Genomic DNA, 22,083 nt, shown 5'->3' on the forward strand with positions numbered 1-22,083 from the left:
AACAGAAAACATAAACAGAGGTATATAGTATCCATAGTGATCCACACACGGCCTCCCAGGAAAGATGAAGATGTCATGCCCATCGTTTGTCACATTATACCTATTTACAGCAGACGCGGAGCCCCCTCACTTGAAGTCGGCAGCCGTTAACGCTTGCACATGACTTGTGCCCTCGCTGAAGCGCGTCCGGAAGATGCGGTTCGCGTTCTGGAACATGCCGTCCTTCAAACTGACGACAATGAACTGGCTGCCCTTGAAGCGGGTCTTGATCAGGCGGCCGATGTTCTGTGTGTGCGACAGATCCAACGCGGCGTCGACCTCGTCCAGGATGTACATGGGCGCCGGCTTGAATTGCAGGAGAGCCATGATAAGCGACAGCGCCACGAGTGACCTAGGGTGTTGTTAGCATATGCTGCATTTCTGAAAGGATAGGAGAGGACTAGTGCGCTTACCTCTGACCACCACTCAATTCTGTTAGACTCTGCTTCCACACTTTGCCCAAGCAGACCTTGACCTCGAGACCCTCATTGATGGTCTTGCCCTCTGGCGGATCGAGTTTGGCGAAACTGCCTCCGGGCAACAGCTCTGAGAAGATGTTGCCGAAATCGCCGTTGACCTTCTCCCAAGTCTGGAGCAGGGCTTTCTTCTTGTAGTCGTCCAGACTGATGATGGTCTCCTCGATCTTCCGTTTGTCACGGATGACGGTTTTCATCATGTGCTTGAGGGAGACTTCCTTCTTCTCGACCGAGTCGATCATGTTCATGACCTTGGGGTTGATCTTCTTCTTCATGCCCTGGAAGCGGTCCAGCAGGGTCTTGAGTGTGGCCTTGCACTCCGCAATGTTCTGGCCCTGGAAGTCATATGGCGTGCCGGAGCGACCAAAGTTGTCCTTCTCATCTGCGATCCACTCATACGTGTGCTCCATCTTCTCGAGGTCCTGGCGGGCCACCTGTTGTTCCTTGTGGAACTTCTCGACTGTGTGGCCAAGCTTCTGCATCTCGAGGCCTTCCTCAGCGATGCGGGAGTTCTTGGAACGAGTAGTCTCCTCGAGAGCGCGGAGTTCATCGTCAAATAGTGTCAGTTTGGCTCGCTCGTCGTCCAAGTGCGCTTGGACTTCATCGTGAGTCTGTTGGAGGGCAGATTGCTTCTTGACGAGGTCTTCGATCTCCTCTTGCTGTGACTTGATTGCAAGCTCAACTTCCTGAAGCTGCTCTCGCGCAGCTGCAAGATCTCCAGAAACCTGCTCGGAGTCCAGCTGTGCACTCTGAACCTCCTTCTGCAGACTCTTGAGGGCGCCTGAGTTCTTGGCAAGAGATGCTCTCAGTTTGTCTAATGAAGCTTGCAGCTCAACCAGCTTGGAGTCTTTGTTGTTCTCGAAGTCCTTCATGTCCTTCTCAATTTGCTTGACATCCGCGCTGGCTTCGGCTTGCCTCTTCTTGGCATCGGCACTACTTGTCTTGAGCTGTGCGATGGTCTCCTTCATGTTCTCAACCTCCTGAATGATCGACGATGAGGAATTGCCACTGATCTGTTCTTCGGCCAACTTCGTCTCGTGGGTCTTGAGATCCAGGTCCTGCTTGATCTTGCGTGCCTGGTCAAGCTTGGCCTTTTCCTTGCCAATTTGACCCTGGAGTTGACCTAGTGATGCCTGGGCCTCGCGGAGTTGTCGATTGATCTCGTTGAGCTTCTGAAGCGTCACGAGCACGCCGCTGGAGTTTGGTGAGCTTCCACCAGAGAGGGTGCCCGACGGGTCATAGGAGTCACCCTCCAATGTGATACTTCGCATCCTCACGTTGGGATCAAAAGTCACTCTCTTGGCTGTCTCTGCATCCTGGCAAATGAGTGTATTTCCGAAGACATACTCCATGGCCGCGGAAACCTGGTCATCGTAACCAACGAGGGTCAATGCTAGATCGACCTTGCCAGGCGCGATCTTTTGAGCGGTGGCGATGGTTTGTGCCGACGCCTTGAATGTAGAAATCTTGTTCAGGGGAATAATGGTGACTCGTTTTCGGAGCTTACCGCCCTGAAGTAGCTGGGTTCCCGTGACCTCACTATCGACAACCACGTTGTACAGGCGTCCGCCAGCGCAGATTTCCAGAGCAGTGCCGGCCCGGGTGTGCTCCTTGTCAAGCGTGAAGAGCTGCGCCACCAGGCCCTTGACTTTGGAGCGGTCAAAGTTGGGTGTGGGGTCTGCATAGTTGAAGTCGATGTTGGCAACTTTCCGCTTCAGAGCATCTGCTTCCTGCCTGAGATTGCGGATTGACTGCTGCAGGGCTGATTCCTGCTTGTACATGGCTTCCTCCTGGCCCGGCTCGAAGCCCAACTTGGCCAGCTGGGCCTCGAGCTTCTGGGACTGGGCCTTTAGGCCCTCAATGTCTTTCAGTAACGAGGCGTTCTGCTCCTTTGCCTTCCTTGCGCGCGGCTCCTCCTCCTTGATGCGCTTCTCCAGATGGGCGACCTTGAGTTTCGCTTGTTCCTGTTCTGTGGCAGCTGCCGCAGCTCGGTTTCTGGCGTCCTGCAGTTGACCCTGATAACCGCTTTCCTGACCTTCCTTGGATGCGACACCGGTCTGCAGCGTCTGCAGTAGTTCCTCCTTCGACTCAGCCTCCTGGCTTTGCTTCTCGCTTTCCTCTCTAGCTGAGTCGTACTTGGCCTTGATCTTCTCGAACGCTGTGGTCTTTTCCTTCAGCGAGGCCTCAAGCTCAGCAACGTTCTTCTCGACCGACGTCTTGCGCTCCTCCTCCTCGGACTTGCTCGACCTTTTCAGGTCCATGACTGTGGCCAGACGAACGAGCTCGTTGGAGTGCTTCTTGACTTCGTCTTCAAGCCCTTGAGCCTTGCCACCCTTCTTGAGTTCCTTGTCTCTTTGCGACTTGACTCTCTTGACATCTTCCTCGAGGTTAGCAATCTCGCTCTTGAGCCGCGCGGCCGAAGTTTCGAGATTCTTTTGCCTCTGCTTCTTGATCTCGAGGTCCGTCCCGGACTGTGCGAGCTTCTCCTGGTTTCTGATGTAGTCATGTGCAACCACGACTCTCGTCAGACGCTCCAGGTCGTTCTGTGTTTGTTGGAAGTCCAGGAATGCCCGTTTCTCTGTCCGTAGCTTCTCGAGCTTGGGCTCGATCTCGTCGCGCAGAAGTTCCGTGATCTCCTGCAGCTTCATCTCCTTCTTGGCCATGGTTTTGAGGGCCTTGTCCCTGCGGTCCTCGAACATGCGTGTGCCCGCGGCCTCCTCAATCATGGCCAGGATCTCGACGGCCTTCATGTTAAGGACTTTTGTGATGCGACCTTGCATAATCAAGAAGTTGGGGTTGTTGATGTTCAGCTGAACGGACTGGAACAGGTTCTGGACAGTCTGCTGCTGGGCTCGGTGTCCGTTGATCAGGTATTTCGTCGTTCCTCCGAGGACGATCTGCCTCGTCACACTGATGGTCGCATACTCCTCGAAGCCGATCGGGGACTTCTTCTTGTCTCTGTTGTCGAAGACGATGGTGACGCTGGCTTTTGTGACACCAGCCTGGCCTCGCTTGTAGATGAGATCCTGGAGAGGGGGAAGAGGGGGTCAGCGACGCTTCCGTCCAGTGTTCACAGCGAGGGGCCACCGACCTGTAAGTTTTGGGCTCGCACGGTCGTCATGTTTGTGATTCCCAGCACGAAACAGATGGCGTCGAGGATGTTGGACTTGCCCGAGCCGTTCAGGCCGGTGATGGAGTTGAAGCTCTCGTCCCTGGGGCAGCGTTAGCAGAGTGTCGTGATCCATTGCCGTTGCGGCCCGGTCGCGCGGCAGCCTACCATCCTGATATTACTGTCCTGACGGCGTACGACTTGAAGCCGTCTATGATCAGCTCGATGACCCTCATGCTGGGCGCTGGGTTCCGGGCTGTGCGAAGGTTGCTGTTGTTAGTATTACTTGGACATGGCCATCTGCTCGACTCCCAAATGCGGTGCAGCCGCTTTTGCATGGGATACGGTCGGGTACGCGTTTATTTACCAAATAATGCGCCCGCCAATCAGAGCGACGGGCGGGCAGGGTATGGCTCGTGCGTGCACGACCCCTCCATCACCACTGGCCTTTCCGGGCTTTCAGGGCTTTATTAGCGTTGGCTTTGTCCGCCGCGACACTTCTACAGGGGCTCCAGGGCTGTTAGTGGGCCCGCATCACTCTCATCCATTGCCTTGTTGACCAAGGCTATCGATTACCTTCCCTTGTAAGCCGAATACTGTATATTGGGGACATATACCTTTTTCTAAAATCATTATACATATCGTGTTTCAAACATGGTATCTTAGCGAGACCGTCGCAGGAGAAGCTCCCATTGGTTCTGGGCTGGGGGAACCTGGAATGTTTCCGTGATCGGATAGGTATGGGTTGCTCCTCTGTGGCCTGCCTCCGGTCGTGAATAACACCGAAGCTATCAACGAATAACTGTATGGACTATGGCTTGCTTGTAAGCCCACCTACCATAAGGTAGCCGTGTTGCTTCATATATCGCTGTAGAGCAGCCCGTTAATCATTGTTTGCATGTCAAACATCCACTCACTCAACCTATGTACAGTAGATCACCACGAGATAACTTTCCAGGAGTGACGACTCGGTCAGTTAACTCCAGGCCAGAGCTGGTAGGGCCCCCAATCGACGGCCCCCCAGGCCGCTCCATCAAACAGCGGACAGGGAACCTGGAAGCCGCTAAGGGTGCCCACGCCACGCCAACGCCACGCGACCAGTCAAGTCATGTACAGTGAGTTACTGTACCATAGATCCGATAGCATCATCCACCACATGGTTATCTACTGTAGGTACCTACTGTCGGAATCTGCTTATCTTGCTCTGCGCATGTGGCTGCATTTCACTGTTTCAGCACCTCGCTCATAACCACAAGATTGCCCCCAAGTGCCAGACACAGTTATCAGCGACACAGGAACGAAATCGGACAAGCCGGCATACGACCAACGACACCGGCATCCAGAGCTCCAAGTCCCCCCAGCCCAAGATGGCAGACGAGCAGATCTCGCTCCCCTCGCTGATCCTCATCCTGGCCATCTCGGGCCTGGCGATCCGGTACTTCTTCTTCTCCGGCTCGACCGCCGCCGCCGCCGCCGGTGGGCGACAGGGCGGCCCGCGCGATGCCGCCGCCGCGTCTAGGGCCCGCGAGGCCGCCGTCGAGCGCATACAGCAGATGTTCCCCCAGGTCGACCGCCGGACGGTACTGTGGGATCTGCAGCGCACCGGCGGCAGCATCTCGGCCACCACGGAGCGCATCCTGTCCGGCCGCATAGACACCGTGAGGCGCCTCCCCCCTTTCCCTCCCCACCCCAGACAGACACACACTTGAATACCCGTGAGCTAACCAGACACCTCTCTCATAGCCACCCGTAACCTTCCAGCCGCCGCCGCCGCCCGCCTCGCCCACGCCGTCGGCAGCGCAGACCCCGGCGCAGAAGGCGCCCTCGAAACCGGCCGAGCCGGACCTGATCACGCGGTACAACCTGCAGAACAAGGTTGCATCAAGCAGCGGAGACGAGGAGGGCACCGCGGCCTCCGCGGCTGGCAAGAAGGGCTGGAGCTCCAACCGGGACGACCGGCAGAGCGCGCTGCAGAAGCGGCGGGACGAGATGATCCTGGCGGCCCGCAAGAAGATGGAGGCCAAGATCCAGGCCGAGAAGGCCGCAAGCGGGAGCTCGTGAGACAGGGCACAGGGAGGAGGCGGTTCGGCGCGCCCGTACGATGGGCTGGGGAACGCAGTCGCGGTCTGCTGGGTGTGTAAATGGGGCAGGGAAGATCGCATACCCTATGGCGAAGCCCTTTTGTCGTTCGCTAGGGCGAAGCCCAGAGCTAAGGCCGACTTGCGAGTACACTTCCACGTATCACTACTTGGGGAGGGTGGCCGGCCTGCAAAGGTCCTACGTAACTAGAATACCGCGTACCGAGACATGAATTTTAATCATTTGGCAACCCCATACCAAAGGATGCTGCTGCTTCCTGCCTTTCCTGTATCAATCCTAGCTTTCTGACGACATCCGAACTAGCCACCCCATAGTCACACCCAGAATTAGGGGGCTGACTTGCAGCATGAGGAACCTGACCTTCAAGTTCATACGGGCAGTGTGTCAGTCCGTGTCAAGTGACTGGTTGGTATGAACCTTGAGCCTCACTGTGTGCATAATACAGATAGACACTTGCTTGATAGATGGATAGAGTAATCGTATTCGCTTCATATAATCATTATTCTAACGCTTCTATACGCTGAGACCCCAAATATAAAACAACGAATTCCAACCGATACCGTGTAATGCAACGAACGCCTCATGTCTATATCCTGAAAGTGCATGGTCCCAATACACCCATACACTAGCGGCCTCCAATCACGTATGAATCAAGTCGGAGAGCAGTGGCTCCTCAGCTGAACGACAGCCATATCGTGTTGGGCAGACGTCTCATACCCCAGGTCAACTAACGCACTAGGGGTCTCTGATGGAATTCGACAATCTGGCCCGCGTGTGCCGTGCCGCCGTCGGGCACGCTGCCCGTCGTCTGGCGGCGTATCCGGTTCATGCCCTTGCCGTAGCCTTCCTGGATGCCGCCCGTGACGCTGTCGACGGTCCAGGTGAAGGCGCCGGTGACCATCTGGCCGACGCGGCCGTCGCCCATGGAGTTGATGCGCGCGCTGAGAGTTACGCTATACCTCCCGACCGTGTTGACGACGTCGAAGCCGTTGGCCATGATCCAGTCCGAGACCTGGTACTGCCGCTCGTAGCGGGCCCCGACGCGGCCGACGAACAGCACGAAGCACCACAGCGCGTGCAGCAGGACGATGAGCGCGGCGACGGCATACTGCACGCCGTGGTACAGGAACGTCTTGCCCCGGTCCGTGGGACGGCTGATGGCAATCTGCGGCTCCGGGTGTGGGTGCTGCGTCAGCCAGGGCGCGGCGCGAGCCAGCACCGCCGTCTCCGAGTCATTGAGCTGATCGGGACAGGCGCGCAGGTAGTAGGCCAGCGCGTCTATGAAACTGCTGCGCTCGAATGCCGCATCGTGGAGCTCGTTCGAGGCCTGGGTTGCCAGCTCCGCGCCTATATCCATGCGGCGTTAGTGACGGGTCGATCACATGCAAAAAGAGGCTGGGGCGATCGCTCCTTGGCGGGGCGCCCGTTGGCTGCACGTAATACATGGTACGGAGAGTAAAGTGCTTGCATATAGTTGCGCCGTGCTCGGCCAATACCATACCTTGACGTGCATATCTCCACTTGATTCCAGACGGCGACCACTTCCGATTAGCAATGTCGTGAGAGGATGCGTTGAAATTCGGTGGCAGGCGGAGGTCTGGTTGTCGAGCGGCCTGCCATTGCATTTGCAGCTGTGCAGCTCGCAGCTGGTGTGCATGCTCCATTTCCAACGTCGTCCCCAGGAGAGACGGCTGAAGATGCTGGCACTGATGACCTAGGGCGGGTGTCTCCGGTAGATAGCTCCCAAAGTATTCCGATGCGGCATTCCTCTCCGACATGGATCGTAGAGATGTGGACGAGGACTGACGTGTGGTGGCTATAGACTCAGTCCCAGAAGAAGTGGCGGTGGATTCCGAGGAAGAGGCAGAATCCGATTCGACCAAGCTGCTGGCCGTGAAACTGCTGCTGCTGCTGCTGCTGGTCTTGGTCGAGACGGAGGAAGTTGTCTTGGACCGGCGCAGTTGCACCTGCGGCATGTTCAAGGGTGCACTGGCGATGACGGACTTTCTCAGCGAGTCGAGCGACTTTAGACGTGCGGGCATTGCTGCCATCCTCGACTGCACGGAGGACGGCAGCATGTTGAAGACGTGAAGGCCGTAGTCGTCTGGCGACTCCATGATGGGCAGACAGCAGAGAGAGAAAAAAAGGACCGGGCAGATAAAGGAACGAAGAATCACAAGCAAGGAGCACGCTGGGATCTCAAGAAGGTCGTAAAAGGCAACAAAAATGGCTCCAGAGGTCTGATGGACAGACTGAGACCCTTATCTAGCATGTGGCCCTGCAGTTCTCGGAATAGCAGCTATCAGCCTCCAACATGGGAATTCTTACTCAGGTGGAGCGGGCCCCGACCTGTACATGTGGGCACTTGGGTGGACGTGGATGGGCAGCTTGAACTACCCAAGGTTATGCAGCCGTTCTGAAGTAGGTTTCAAGGAGCTGCTGTGGGTAGTCGAAGGCGCAGTAGGGGGCAAGCAAGGCGAGGCACCTAGGTAGGCTTGATAGGAGGTAGCATATGCAGTACTGGGAAACTAAAAAATTGCCTCCGTTGGGCCCATGGGCGACCTCTGGGCCTCTGCAGAAAGGGGTTGGGGGGCCCCTTGGGGCAGCTGCAGCCAATGGATGTGTGTGGAGGCTTGCTATTAGGAAAGTGTTTCGAGAGAGGACCCGGGATGAGTCTTTTGTGCATCTATCAGCAGTCTCAAGGATAGTCATACGCCGAGGCACCCAGGTATTGCTATGTGCGTATAACATGAGCCTCAAGACAATTGTTACTTATAGGTAGCTAGCCTCATCTCCTGGTACTCCGACTCCGTCAGCTATTATCTGGGCTTTGGAGCTTGCAAACCAATTGTTCGTTTGGTGGCGGACGATGATTGGCCACTGGTGCCGTCCAGAGCGGCCTGCTGATTGGCCACCCCGATGTGCGCTGGTTGTGCTGTACGATCCGTGCTCCCTCTCTCTCGCCCCCAAAAAAAATCAGCGACGCGACCGAGCTCAAGAAGGGAGAAAAAAGTTTCCCGGCGATAGGCAACCTTGACGCGATAAGGACCCTGTCGACCAGTCGCCTGAAAAACTTCCAGCTGCTCGTTGCTTCATCTTCCATCGCAGCAGCAGCCTTCGACGCAAACCCGAGGATCGCCATTCCCCAAGACGCCTCGACCTCCCTCCCACTCCTTTCTTTCCAGGCCTCCATCTTCTCTCAGGTTCTCGTTCTAGTCTTGCTGCGCGTCTTCGTTCTACACTGTCCTTTTCGCCATGTTCAGGTCGTCGCTGCAGCGACACGCCCGCGTTGGCAATGCGGCCCGCCTCCAGATCTCGACCTTTTCCTCCCTGCGAGCGGTGCGCTTCCAGAGCCTAGAGCGCCAGCTACAGCCCGTCAAGAGCCGCGTCTCCTTGGCCGGCCCGCGCTCCAACCCTCTGGCGGCTCTGGCCCCGAGGTTCTACTCTGCAGAGGCTGCCGCTCAGCAGGAGCCAGATGAAGCCCGCTCGACCTCCTCCGGCCCCATCACCCGGTTCGCAGACCTGTCTCAACTGGACGTCCACCCCAACCTAGTCCAGGCCCTCACCCAGGGCATGAAGTACGAGACCATGACCGAAGTCCAGTCCATGACCATCAACCCTGCTCTGCAAGGCGTCGACCTGTAAGCCTTCTTCTGCGCTGCCCCCTCCCTCCCAACTCCCTGCTCTACTTTGCGCTGACACGGCCTGCCCTGCTCTAGTGTCGCTCAGGCCAAGACTGGTACTGGCAAGACCCTGGCCTTCCTCGTCCCAGTCTTTCAGCGACTCCTGATGGAGATTCCTGAGCTCGCCGACCCCCGGTCCCGCCGGCGCGCTTCGGCCGACGACGTCAAGGCCATCATCATGTCGCCCACCCGCGAACTGGCCGAGCAGATCGGTGTCGAGGCGAAGAAGCTCGCCAGGGACACCGGCATCATGGTCCAGACGGCTGTCGGCGGAACGAGGAAACGAGAGTCTCTGATGCAAATGCAGCGCCAGGGATGTCACATCTTGGTCGCCACCCCCGGCCGCCTGCAGGACCTGCTCTCGGACCCCCACGCCGGCGTGGCTGCGCCCAACCTCAAGGCTTTTGTTCTCGACGAGGCCGATCGCATGCTCGACGTTGGATTCTCCGACGCAATTCGCGACATCCTCGATCTTGTCCCCTCGGTCCAGGAGGTCGACCGACAGACGCTGCTCTTCTCGGCAACTATCCCCAAAGATGTAGTGCACCTTGCCAAGAGCCTGGTCAAGGTAGACAACTTCAAGTTTGTTCAGACCATCCGGGCCGATGACGCCCCGACGCATGAGAAGATCCCTCAGCACGTCGCTGCATGCAACGGCTACGAGAACTGGTTCCCGGCGATCCTCGAGATCGCTGACAAGGCAATCCAGAGATCCAAGTCCGATCCCTCGGCTGCACCTTTCAAGGCCTTGGTCTTCTTCTCAAACACCGCCACCGTTGAATTCGCAAACGACGTGTTCCGGGCAACCTCGCTTGGCGGCAGAGGGGGCATTCCTATCTTCGACATCCACTCTAAGCTGTCGCAGGGAACGCGAACGAGAAGTGCCGAATCCTTCCGCCGCGCCCAGACTGGCATTCTGCTGTCGTCTGACGTGACAGCCAGAGGTATGGACTTCCCAGGTGTAACACACGTCATTCAGGTCGGTCTCCCGCCTGATCGTGACCAGTACATCCACCGTGTCGGACGTACTGGCCGTGCCGGCGCAGACGGCGAAGGGTGGCTTCTTCTTGCCAATGAGGAGATCCCTGAGGCCCGATTCCGACTGGCAGGTCTCCCCATAAAGCCAAACCACGGGTTGGAAACTGCGAAGCACGATTTGACCGAAGGCAAGCCATCTGGACAGGCAGAGCAATACTTTTCTGATATTGAGCGTGCATACCAACGAACGAACCCTCGTGATTTCGACGCTGTTTATTCTGCTCTCATTGGACAAAAGCTCGGCAGGAAGCTTCATGCAGAGGATATCATTGGGTTGCTGAACAACTGGTGCACGGTTGGTCTAGGGAGAGCGCAAGTTCCTGCTATCTCGGCCAAATCCGCTCACAACCGTGGCCTGTCCAGGGTTCCGGGCATCAGGATAGGCAACAACACTTACGATGATGAGCCCGAACGCGGCTTTGGTTCCCGTGGCGGCGGTGGCTCTCAACGTGGTGGTGGTTTCGGCAACCGATCTGGCGACAGGTTTGGCGATCAGTTCAGCTCAGGAGGCCGTGGTGGCCGAGGAGACTTTGGCGGCCGAGGAGACTTTGGTGGCCGCGGAGACTTTGGCGGCCGCGGAGGTTCTGGTGGCCGTAGTGGCCGATCAGACTTTGGTGGTCGTGGTGGACGATCAGACTTTGGTGGCCGCGGTGGCAGAGACTTTGGTGGCAGAGGCAGCTTCGAGTCCAGTTTCTAAAAGAAACGCAACGAGTCGTTGACGCCATGGCATTCAAAAGCCAACGTTTTATTTCTACCAGAGGTCATACCGGGGTCTCCTGGTAATCCGTTCCTCGGTTTGTAAAGATACCAGACAACGCACGATTGTACATTATCACGGAAGTGGGCGTCCAGCATTCAACCTGATATAGAGGCGGTGGCAGGCGGCAGCGGGTCATGCCTGGGAGTAAAGGGTCTTTTTTGGGATGCTACGAAAAATCTTGTGTTGGCATTGACTTTATGGTCGGCCCAGAAGGGGAAATCTCTACTATACATGTACGAAGCAAGGGGCGAGTGAACGATAGTAACTAATACTTGTACAAAAGGTGGATATCCTATGACTGCGCAATAGAAAGACACTAAAAACTACAACTTTGCTCATGACACTCATTACTGTCTCATTGCGGAACCGAGTCTGGCCTAATTTATACAGTGGAAAGGTTAACTTAGCGGTGTCTAAACCGACTCCCAGGCGCGTGCCAGTGCAAGCCTTTTCTCTCCCCTCAGCTCCTCAAAGTTTCACGGCCAAGATTGCATCTTGACACGATATAGTTGATCAACATCGCGGTCACAGCTTGAGCTAATATGTGAATTGTTATAGTGACCATTCGTATTCTGACGCTGCAGTCCTGCTTGCATCGAATGGTATGAACAACGAGAGAGTCAGTTGCACGTTTCCGATACCCTCAAATGTCTCACAGCTACATTCCTAACGTTTCCCGTGTATCTTTTCCGGAAGCGGAAGGCATTGTCGATAAAGGCATTGTTCAATTGCTACTATACGACAAGACTCTTAGCAGATATTAATGACACTGACTGCCTTGCCGTACGAGCTAAACTGAATGGCGATCGTGAGTCGATGTAGCCTTTTCGCAAGTCCATTTCCATACGCCTACCGTATAGATTGTCACGATTATACTCACTATGGATATAGATGAAGAAAATGAGGTGCTACCCAACGGGACAGATAATCTCATAGGGGAGCTCTTAGTCCGTCGTCATAACGCCGGCGTCGCAGCTCTCACTACGGAGTCTCGTGGGCCACAACGCGAAGTTGACAATTGCCCTGATCTCGGGCTTATAACAGCACCCTTGGATGGCATGAAGCGCCTGCAGCAGTCGCGCGACCAGGAAATATCTCCACGCAGTATTGTATCGGCGCTGCTCTGGGAGCTCTGTCAGCTCACCGAAACCAGCATTGCAAGTGTCATCAACACGGACGGCTGGCCGTGTTTCCAGATGACCCCAGCCACGTTGCACAGTGATCTCGACAGCATGCAGCCGGAAGCCCGAGCTGCTGACGCGGCCAGGCGGTTCCGGTACAGCTATCCTTTCAACAAGGGGATGCGCCAGGCCGAGTACGTCTTCTGGCCGTACCAGTATCGGTATCCGCCTTCCAACGAACCGGACTTCGAACCGGAGCCCAACAGCGAAGGCAGATGGGTGCTTATAATCATTCGTTTGGAGAACAACCCGCTTCCAGCCCATCAATGGGATAGACTCGCCACTCAAGTCACCATTGTCGACCCCGTAGCGCACCAACGTGCCCAGCGGAGGCGAGCGGTCGAGGTCCGGCTGGAGCAAATCCTGGAGGCCGGTCACATCAGGCTCGTTCCAGGGGCTCTGGAGGCGCATCCCACGATCGCGGTCCCGGACCTCCCCGACGACGAGCTCTGGGCCACGGGCCATGTATGCTACGCCGTGGCGCGCGAGATGTTTCGGCGGCTACGGGTGATTCTGGGGACGGGGGCCAGGGGGGCGCTGGCGCCGTGCTTCTACGCCGGGTTCGACGAGCCGGCGAACCACGACCACGCGCGCAAGTGCATGCTTTCGGCGTGCGCGCTGCGGGCCGTCGAGAAGTCGCGCTACTTCGGGCAGCTGGCGGTCGAGGTGCCGGCGGCGCAGACGGTCAACGGCTTCGACCCGGTGCGGCTGCGCGGGCCCCACGAGCAGGCGTACCCGGAGGACGTCCGGTACCGCTCCCTCTGGCACGACCAGCCCGACCCCAAGCACGCCGGCGACTTTGACGACGACGAGCGCTACGCCCGGCTCTGGCTCCGGCCCCCGCAGGAGGTGTTCGCCAAGAGCCTCCGGACTTACCATCCGGACCCGTATGCGGCCAGGGAGATCCATCCGAATGCGGTAGACTAGAAATCATGGAGAAGCTGCGGAGGATGGGTGAAGTCTTGGGCGTTGGCTATGTTTAAGACAGGGCAGATACATCCTAGTTGTCATATTGTCATCGACAGGTGCTCTTATGTGGCTGTAGGATTTGTTTACAAATCCACTAGGCTCTTATATGTCTACAATTGTTTTACTAATATCACAGAAATAGGTGTATATAAGTATCACAAGCGAGTTATAACCCATTCGCAATTCTAGTGAGAAAAGTGAGTGTTGTGGGTTCCATCTGCTTCTGGTACACATATCCAGGCGGCCTAACCATGATGCGGTCCGCGATCGAGCCCATATAACATACTAGTTTGACCTTTCCAAAGGTATGCGTGATATGTCTGGGTTATGTTGGAACTTGACTAATTGACCGGTGCCTCATATCGTATACTTTTATTAAACAGGCACGTTACTTTCGTGCTTGCCTAAGTAGACCAAGTGCCAGGAGTGTAGAGACCTTAAAATATGACACTACGTTTTATTCACGTTCCATTCACAGCATGAGTCAGTCTCGCTATCTTCAGCTGGATGCAGTTTGAAAGAGCGGACAAGATTTTTACCACATATTGACTTAGCGTACTAACTAATAATAATGGAAAGAGAGTTCGTTAATGCTAGCCACGCACTGTCTGAAGATAGAACTGTCACATCACCCTTAGGCTTTCGTGGAGCTAGGCGCATCCCAAATTATCTCCAAAGTAGACAGCAAAGATCGCCCTGGGGAGATGGCCCGCTGAAGAACGAATCTTTTATCAGCCGCTTTCAGTAGCGCTTTCCACTCATGCATATATCTATTACGGCCGTTGAACGAGGCCCCTGCGTTGAGATCCATCGCCCTGTAAATTCCTGTTATCAAAGATTCTCATGGTCGTAATGGCAGATTAGAAGCGGCATACCTCAATTCACGATCTTTCCACAGTGGAATTTCGCCCGGTTCGGGCATTACCAAGTCTTGTGTGAGGAGTTTCGCCCCAGGTTGGAGGGCCGGGATCTGGGCTTTCAGAATTTGGAGGGCGTATTTGTCAGGCCAAAGCTGGAAGACTAAGCGGAAGAGATAAACATCAGCTTGCACAGATTGCGTATCAAAAATCTTATGCGCCTTGAATTCGATACGTCCTTGGAGCTCATCCGGCACACTGGCCTCCGCGCCGGCAATAGCCTTCTCCATATCTTGAACTAGCAGCTTGACCTCGCCGAAGCTCTTTGCCAGTTCTATGGCGATCTCCCCTCTGGATCCGCCCACGTGGACGATGAATGCGTTACCCAGGGAAGTCCAATCGTAGAGATTGGAGACCTCTGCATTGGCAAAACCGGGAAAATGATCGTGGGCTTTAACTCCAGACGCAAGGCGCATCGCACGTGCGTGGTCGGCACCGAGTACCTCGAAAATCGACTTGTCGGTGTTGTTGGCCAGACAGAAGCCCTGTGAGAATCAGCACCACTGTAGGTTCGGTCGTCGAACGCTCGAGATGCGGGATCAGACGCAGGTCATGCGGCCAGCGCTAGACTTGTTATACACGCACCGTGTTATTGGACTCCTCCGACCCTGGCCACTTCTAGATTGCATCCAACATCTATAGCAAAACACCCACGTAAGTTCTTCTACATGCAGCTCCCCATTCAAGGGTTCTCTTGAGACGGCTTACCTTTGTAGCAGCTGGCCAACCTTCCTGAGCGCCAAAGCTGATCCAGTCGTTCACATAGGGGAGGGTGAAGTACTTGGACATTTTCGTATGCGCGACCATGCCGGACTCGGGTTCCTTCCAGATATGCATAGACATGGCATGCCTGAGCAGGCGTCTGACGAGCTGTTCTTCTAGGCCTATCTTCTCGGCAATCTCACCAAAAGAGACTTGGCCACCAGGAGGTACGATGTCGGCAATGTGGAACCGGCAGATAGCATCAATGCTAATCGCGTTAGTAGTCTAGAAGTGTCAGCCTGCTAAATGAATGATTGTGCTAGTGATGAAGATATCCTACGGCAATGGACTTGAAAGTGAGCGGGATAGGATCCATGAGTAACTCATGCAGTTCGGCCGTCGCGTCAAGAACTTCATCTGGGAGGTGGAATGTGTTAGGAGGCAGACGTTCGGACTGTCCTCGTCGAAGGATGGTGAAGTCACTCCCTGGGCCGATAAAAGCTCTTGCATTCCTGTGACGGAAGCACTGATCTTGGCAGCCAACTCGACGATCCGAGGCGTCATTTTGGAGGGTGTCATAGTAGTTTTTCAGAAGTAAAATGAAGATATTTAAACAGTTGAGAGATGTCAAGAACAGAGATGAGGAGAACGATGGCCACGACAGTTATGTTTTAATCAAGAGGGGAATATCCATAGGTAGCAAATAGCTCGAGCGGCGTAGCCGGAACTGTTGGAACTGTTTTCCTATCCCTTAATTCCACTACGCAGCCCCCAAAAGTTTCTTAAGCACAACCCTCACACCCATCGAACGCTATACTAGAGCCGGGATGCAACATAAAATCAGCACAAAAAAAATACATGAAGTAAAGGGATCTACGGAGCTTTCTAGTTATTGACATTGGCGGCTCAACTGATTCCCAAAATCTTACCTTCCGGAAACGATATCCAAGTCTACCTGGAAGAGTCATCCTCTAATGCTGGCCGGAAATTTTGCCGAAGGCCAAACCAGTGCTTACCAGCTCCGTAAATGTTGAGGCAGAACTACATGATTAACATATGCCAGAGCCAATTGAAGGTATGATTAGCTTCCAAGTACTTCCTATAATGCAAATTCGAGCTAATCTCTGATTCTTCTTTGGTTAGGAGCCCGAGCATCCTATCTTCGCAAGATCTTTCATTTGTTCGTCCATGCAAAACACGAGATTTTTAGGCAATACAAGAGCAGGCATGACCGAATGATCGATAATGCTGTTTCATGGTATATGGTCCTCGGGAGGTTTCCCGATCTCGGCCGGTCCTTCCTTTGGCTTTCGTTTAAAGGTTCTTGGCTGCTCTCGGCCCTTAATACTTGAATATGATACGTTGCGACTTTTTACGGTATTTTGAGCTACAAAATGAACTATATACATACTTTGAATGCAAAACAAATGAAATAATAATAATCTAAAGATCTGATGCGAACGGGGACAAGATTCGAGCGTTTGCATACTCTATTAAGAGTGGGGTATTTTTGGCAAATCCTCATCCGACAGCTCATCGTTACAACTGCCAACCTATGTATAAGCGTCAAACATCATCGGACCATTGCACAGCTACAAATTATCCCATGAAAAATATAAAGCGCACGTAATTGTTCGCTGGATATTGTCTGCCTACACCGCACAAATCAGCGCACCCTTCCTGTAATGGCGACGGCAGTGGCCAAATCAGATTGTAGGCTCGTACTCCACATGACATACACGCTGTCAAACCAGTGCTTCGCAACAGCTCATCTCAGGGCCAAGTACCCGAATGATATCCCAAACGGCCTAATACGGACATCTCGGGCAATTCGGACATATCGCCCTTGGGTAGAAGCCCCCTGTTCGATAGTGAAAGCCACGGGAGATGAGTCACCTGATAGCGCGGCAGGATCGCGCACCCCTCTTTGCCCGCTGCAACGCGACGCGGGGAAGCTGACCACCTAGCATCCCACCAAGGAAGCGCAGCTGAAGTTTCCCCGCTCGGAATGTAAGATCCATCCTCTTGCTGCGGCGTTGCTTTTCCCATTGGGACCTAGCACTAGGCTTGAGGAATGGCAGGTAATTTGGTGAGGCTTGCAGGCAGCTATGCCTTATCTTGAGGCGGTCTGGGCTCTGCGTTACAGGTGACGCAAGAGTACGATTGAATGGGATTCTGTATAAGACTACGCTGCCCTCCCTGAGGGTTTCTTACTAGACTCGGCTTCGTGCATATCTCCAACTCGATTCTCCTTGATCTCCACCCATCTTGATATTGACCTGTAACCACAATAACTATACCTTTGTCTGCTCTAGCATTAGAACGCCATGTCAAACCAACAAGATATCAAGACCTACCGTGGCAACTGCCACTGCAAGGCCTACGTCTTCGAGGCCAAGCTGCCTGAGATCAAAAAGGTCGATCGCTGCAGTTGCAGCATTTGCTACAAGAAAGGCGCGCTGTGGTTATTCCCCAAACGCAACGACGTGACCTGGGTCAAGGGGGAGGAGAGCACTTTGAAGACCTACAATTTCGGTAGGAAGCGGTTTGATCACAAGGTACAGCGCCTCATAGATACCGGTTGCTGTAGATCTATTCACTGCAGGCGATGCTAATCTTGGCCGCACAGTTCTGCCCGACCTGTGGCACCTCCATCCTGGGCGTTGGATACATCGAGCCGCCGAAGCCAGGCGAGGACAAGGAACCGGAATTCTGTCTGAACGTTAGTTACGCTAGCCGTGCCACACGACTAGTATGAGAGACTGACAATCCCAGGCCCGTACTATACAAGGTCTCGATATCTGGAGCCTTGAGGAGCGTGTGTAAGTCATGGATCTAGAATCGGCTTTTCTCTCGTAGACTCCATACTCATAAGTTTGACTCTAGCTTCGACGGCGGCTCAATCCCCCCTGCATACGAGCCCCCTCAATTCACCGGCACCGAGCCTCAGGCTGAGTTGGAGGGCGGCAAGTTGTTCTACGGGAGTTGCCACTGTGGTGCAGTCCGACTAGCGCTTAAATCACCTCTGCTCGACGAGACCTACGATGACCGAGTGATCGAGTGCAACTGCAGCATCTGCGGAAGGGTAGGTCTCCCCGCTCTCCCCAAAGCCGCCCTCATCCTCTCTGTGACCCTGATGCGCTGGCTGACCAATACACAGTACGGCACGACCTGGATCTACCCAAAGAAGGAGTACGTCGCCGTGGAGGGAGAAGACAACATGACCTATTACGGTATGGGCATGGGCATATTCCTGAAGGGTTTCTGCAAGACCTGTGGCGTGCCCGTTGAGAACAAAGCTACCGAGTTGAGCGACGAGAAGATAGCTGCTCTGCCGGAAGGCGCCAGGTTCTGGCATGCCCGCGGGAAAACCTTTAGAAGTCTCAACGGCAAGGTGTTGAACGGAGTGGACTTGGGGCCCTTGAAGAAGGAGCGCATCGACGGCTGGCAGCTCATCAAGCCAGAGTATGTCAACCCCTAGAAGCCTAAGGAACAGATCCATGAGTATTCGTATTTCGTCTGAAAATATAATGTTACGGGTCCATTTCAATTCAATGGTCGTGATAATTAGTGTACATAACTGTAGGGTCTGGTGCACATTCAAGATTCCGTGGAAACGGTTATCGTGGCTGTCATTGTGTGTCTTTAGGAGCAGCTACGGCAGTTTTCCTGTACCTCTCCTTGTCCCAACTGGGGTTCCCATCATCGTCGAAATCGGCCCACTGGAAAAAGCTGCAGCTCTCCTTGCCAGGGACGTATCCACCATAACACATCCAGAAGTACTTCCCAAAGTTCTCCTTCCTCTTCTGCACGACCTTAAGGACGGCCGGGATGCCGCACTTGCACCTCGGGGTGTATTTCGGATGGAGGCTCGCGCGATAATCTCTGTATGTGACATTTATTCTCCGGTTGCCGGCTATCGGGTGCGGGTCGATTGCTTGGGCGGGTGCGATGGAATGTTTCCACTCCTCTTGCATCTCTGCATGCATGACCAGGAGCGAGTTGTGTGGCAGGTGGATAGAGATCTGGCCCTCCGCGTCCGGATCTTCTGCGACGTTGTTATCAGAGTCTTTTGGAACCATTCTTCTCACTCGAAACTCCCTGGCGACCCCAAGTGATAGTGAGCCGATGACAGCACGCGGGCCCAAGTAAGTCAGTTGATCGCTGTGGTAGCCAACGTTTTCATGCGGCCCGTTGTAGCAATTCACAAATGCGGCATTCGGTTTCCAGTCGTCGGGGGACTGGTATTTGAGCTTCTGGCCGTTTGGATAAACGGTCTGGATACGCCGTTGAACCTCCTTGTTGACACCCTCCTGGACCAGTGGCTTTACCCGAAGCAACTGGGGAGTGATGGTGCGAACGTCCTGTCAAGGGTGTTAGTCATGCTATCAACGTGATGCTGAACATAAATCTCGTTCTGTTGGGTACGAACCGTCAGTCTCGCTCCATTGTAGTAATACTCATACTTCTGTCTCTTTAACTCTTCCTCGTTCTCCACATAGAATGTTGCCGTGTGCGGGCTCGAGACAACGTTATCGAAGAGTTTGAATGTCATCTTCTCGAATGTTTTGGACTCGTCCAACATTTCACGAAGGAGGTCGTTGGCCATGTTCTGAGGGAGGAAATTGTGGATGATGCTACAGGGTGTGTGTTGGGCGATGTCATCCGGGTCATACAGGTGGAGTGTAGTTCCTTTCTTTGACAGCAGTCTCGCCTTCTTTGGGGAGGAGTTTCCACCAGCGGATGGCAGGTCAGAAGCAAAGAACCTCAACGACGTCTGCGCTCCCATGACTACACGAGCTCGTGATTTCTTGGTTGGCTCGGCAGAATCATTACTCAGGGATTCTGTTGCGCCTTCAACAGAACCGTCATGTGCCAGCAGTGATTCCAGCAGAGCTTCTTGACTGAAGTTTGGAAACAGCGAGGCGAGTATAGCGAGTTTGATATCTGTAGACTCAGCATCGTCATCCACCGTCTCTTCTGAGGCTGGCGGCATTTTCCGTTTTGTTCCCTTCAAGAAGGCGTCCATGATGGCTGGGACGAGGCAGGTCCTTGATTGCCGAGTCCTGGGATGAAAGTCCCATCACGAGTTTTGCGTCGGCCGTTTTGAATGTCCTACTGTATCACAAAGCTGATGCTTTGTCACTGTGTATTTGGACTTTGCCTCGCTCGATGACTCTTGAGGAAGGGCGTCCAATGAAGATTGCCCCAGTCTTGCCCAGGGTTGAGCTAGGGACCCCCCAGTTGGCAATGTTAGCGGCAGATTCCGCCCCCGGAAAACGTCGCGCACAGGGGCTCAGGCTGGATCGCTGAGGTCTTCGATGCCGAGGCCCCACCTCGGCTGAGCTGTCATGGACAGCTCCAACGTCCGACATGTAGGTCGAATCCAGAGCCTCCAGCTTTGTAGGTAGCCTCTCTCATGACTATATAGCGGAAATCTCTCAGCCATGGAGGCGCCTATGCTCGAGTTCCGCACGGCGGGGTTCAACCCCTATGCCGTCAAGTACTCCCCGTACTACGACTCGCGCATCGCTGTCGCATCCGCAGCGAACTACGGCATTGTAGGAAACGGGCGGCTGTTCTGCTTGGGGCTGGGGCCGCAGGGCATACAGGTCGAGAGAACGTGTGTACAAGGCGTCACCCGAGGCAAATGCTCTTCTAATGGTTTATGCGCAGCTTCGACACTAATGATGCCCAATATGACATTGCCTGGTCAGAGATCAACGAGAACCAGCTCCTCGCGGCCTGCGGCGACGGCTCGATCAAGCTCTACGACACGAATGTGCCCGACTTCCCCGTCATGAACTTTCACGAACACAAGCGCGAAACATTCTCAGTAGCATGGAGTCCCGTCACCAAGGATACGTTCGCATCGAGCTCGTGGGACGGCACCGTCAAGATTGTGAGGTCTCCAGGAGGGTGAGGGGTTTGACTTCCCTGCTGACTTTTGGTTTATCAGTGGTCGCCAGCCAGGAAAGATTCGATAAAGACACTTCCAATAGGCAACTGCACATATAGCACATCGTACTGCCCGTCGAACCCACATATTATATCCGCCGTATCGACAGACTCACACCTTCGCATATTCGACCTCCGGACACCCGTCAGTGCCCAATACCATCTTATCAACAAGATTCCCGTGCATACGCCGGGGCCCGTCCCTCTGCCGCCAGGGCTGGCGCCCCCTGCCATGCCGGCCGAAGTGCTGACCCATGATTGGAACAAGTATAACGACAGCGTCATTGCGACGGGCGGCGTGGACAGAGCCATACGGACATTTGATATCAGAAACCCCACGGGGCCAACCTCCATCATGATGGGCCATAACTATGCGGTCCGCAGATTGGCCTGGAGCCCGCATGCGCGCGACATTCTTATCAGTGCGAGCTACGACATGACGGTGCGGCTATGGACGGATGGTTCGACGATGGCGCAGGAAGGCCCTTCTCCAATTAAACCCGGCGTGCAGCTGGGCGTCATGAACAGACACACCGAGTTCGCCGTCGGGCTGGACTGGTGCTTGTTCGGCGTCGGCGGATGGGTAGCAACCGTGGGCTGGGACGAGAGGGTGTTACTGTGGGATGCCAATCAACTGATACGGGGGCGTGGCTGAAGGGGCGCATCTACCCCTTGGTGGTGAGGGTTATCTATCGGGCGTCATACGGCAAATTGGGGGTCACGATCACGGAATGATAATGCATGTTGCGGGCGTTTGGAGATGGTGAATGAACAATTACCCCGGCTGAATCTCGCAGCCTGTTCTGGGACTTGAATTGGATATGCGCATCCCATTGACTCCCAACTACAGTACATTATAGCATGGTGCCGTGACGAGACCTGGTCCTCTGACGCCGGTACATAACTACATGGGTGAGTGGTGACACGGTTCTTGGGCGAATTTAGCACGACAAGGGCAAGGGAGAGGGTCGGGTTACTACTAAAACGACCCGGCAATCTACGCTGAACCAAAATTAGCAGAGGGAGACGTCATAATTTCCACGACGCAAGCTCGATAGGCCGAATAGAAGTCGGGGTGCCTTGAGATTGGGCAATGAGAAGGAGGACCCTCACCTGAGCCATGTAATCAAAAGCTTCTGGAGGCAAGGTCC

The 22,083-nt window shown here is 54.7% G+C and overlaps 9 protein-coding genes across 9 annotated transcripts; 5 read left to right on the forward strand and 4 right to left on the reverse strand.

Annotated features, from left to right (window-relative positions):
- Positions 1–126: 126 nt before the first annotated feature.
- Positions 127–3,860, reverse strand: JN550_002210 (uncharacterized protein; the record flags this gene model as incomplete). Its single annotated transcript, XM_049313481.1, has 4 exons — positions 127–391; positions 453–3,541; positions 3,607–3,727; positions 3,793–3,860. The coding sequence occupies 4 exons, from the start codon at positions 3,858–3,860 to the stop codon at positions 127–129; spliced, it is 3,543 nt and encodes a 1,180-aa protein (XP_049175501.1).
- Positions 3,861–4,991: 1,131 nt separating this feature from the next.
- On the forward strand, positions 4,992–5,685 carry JN550_002211 (uncharacterized protein; the record flags this gene model as incomplete). The annotated part of the gene is made up of 2 exons (XM_049313482.1): positions 4,992–5,282; positions 5,368–5,685. 2 exons carry the CDS (start codon positions 4,992–4,994, stop codon positions 5,683–5,685), a joined length of 609 nt encoding a protein of 202 aa, XP_049175502.1.
- Positions 5,686–6,451: 766 nt separating this feature from the next.
- On the reverse strand, positions 6,452–7,841 carry JN550_002212 (uncharacterized protein; the record flags this gene model as incomplete). Its single annotated transcript, XM_049313483.1, has 2 exons — positions 6,452–7,071; positions 7,226–7,841. 2 exons carry the CDS (start codon positions 7,839–7,841, stop codon positions 6,452–6,454), a joined length of 1,236 nt encoding a protein of 411 aa, XP_049175503.1.
- Positions 7,842–8,979: 1,138 nt separating this feature from the next.
- JN550_002213 (uncharacterized protein) lies at positions 8,980–11,142 on the forward strand (the record flags this gene model as incomplete). Its single annotated transcript, XM_049313484.1, has 2 exons — positions 8,980–9,365; positions 9,444–11,142. The coding sequence occupies 2 exons, from the start codon at positions 8,980–8,982 to the stop codon at positions 11,140–11,142; spliced, it is 2,085 nt and encodes a 694-aa protein (XP_049175504.1).
- A 944-nt stretch (positions 11,143–12,086) lies between these two features.
- On the forward strand, positions 12,087–13,313 carry JN550_002214 (uncharacterized protein; the record flags this gene model as incomplete). Its single annotated transcript, XM_049313485.1, has 1 exon — positions 12,087–13,313. The coding sequence occupies one exon, from the start codon at positions 12,087–12,089 to the stop codon at positions 13,311–13,313; it is 1,227 nt and encodes a 408-aa protein (XP_049175505.1).
- A 676-nt stretch (positions 13,314–13,989) lies between these two features.
- JN550_002215 (uncharacterized protein) lies at positions 13,990–15,538 on the reverse strand (the record flags this gene model as incomplete). The annotated part of the gene is made up of 4 exons (XM_049313486.1): positions 13,990–14,170; positions 14,231–14,757; positions 14,981–15,242; positions 15,315–15,538. 4 exons carry the CDS (start codon positions 15,536–15,538, stop codon positions 13,990–13,992), a joined length of 1,194 nt encoding a protein of 397 aa, XP_049175506.1.
- A 1,763-nt stretch (positions 15,539–17,301) lies between these two features.
- Positions 17,302–18,455, forward strand: JN550_002216 (uncharacterized protein; the record flags this gene model as incomplete). The annotated part of the gene is made up of 4 exons (XM_049313487.1): positions 17,302–17,532; positions 17,604–17,696; positions 17,750–17,796; positions 17,861–18,455. 4 exons carry the CDS (start codon positions 17,302–17,304, stop codon positions 18,453–18,455), a joined length of 966 nt encoding a protein of 321 aa, XP_049175507.1.
- Positions 18,456–18,606: 151 nt separating this feature from the next.
- Positions 18,607–20,003, reverse strand: JN550_002217 (uncharacterized protein; the record flags this gene model as incomplete). Its single annotated transcript, XM_049313488.1, has 2 exons — positions 18,607–19,338; positions 19,407–20,003. The coding sequence occupies 2 exons, from the start codon at positions 20,001–20,003 to the stop codon at positions 18,607–18,609; spliced, it is 1,329 nt and encodes a 442-aa protein (XP_049175508.1).
- Positions 20,004–20,421: 418 nt separating this feature from the next.
- JN550_002218 (uncharacterized protein) lies at positions 20,422–21,587 on the forward strand (the record flags this gene model as incomplete). Its single annotated transcript, XM_049313489.1, has 3 exons — positions 20,422–20,597; positions 20,651–20,876; positions 20,934–21,587. 3 exons carry the CDS (start codon positions 20,422–20,424, stop codon positions 21,585–21,587), a joined length of 1,056 nt encoding a protein of 351 aa, XP_049175509.1.
- Positions 21,588–22,083: the final 496 nt, after the last annotated feature.

The sequence above is a fragment of the Neoarthrinium moseri genome (genome assembly GCF_022829205.1).
Source record: "Neoarthrinium moseri strain CBS 164.80 chromosome Unknown scaffold5_Wmoseri_CBS_16480, whole genome shotgun sequence".
Lineage (NCBI taxonomy): Eukaryota > Fungi > Ascomycota > Sordariomycetes > Amphisphaeriales > Apiosporaceae > Neoarthrinium > Neoarthrinium moseri.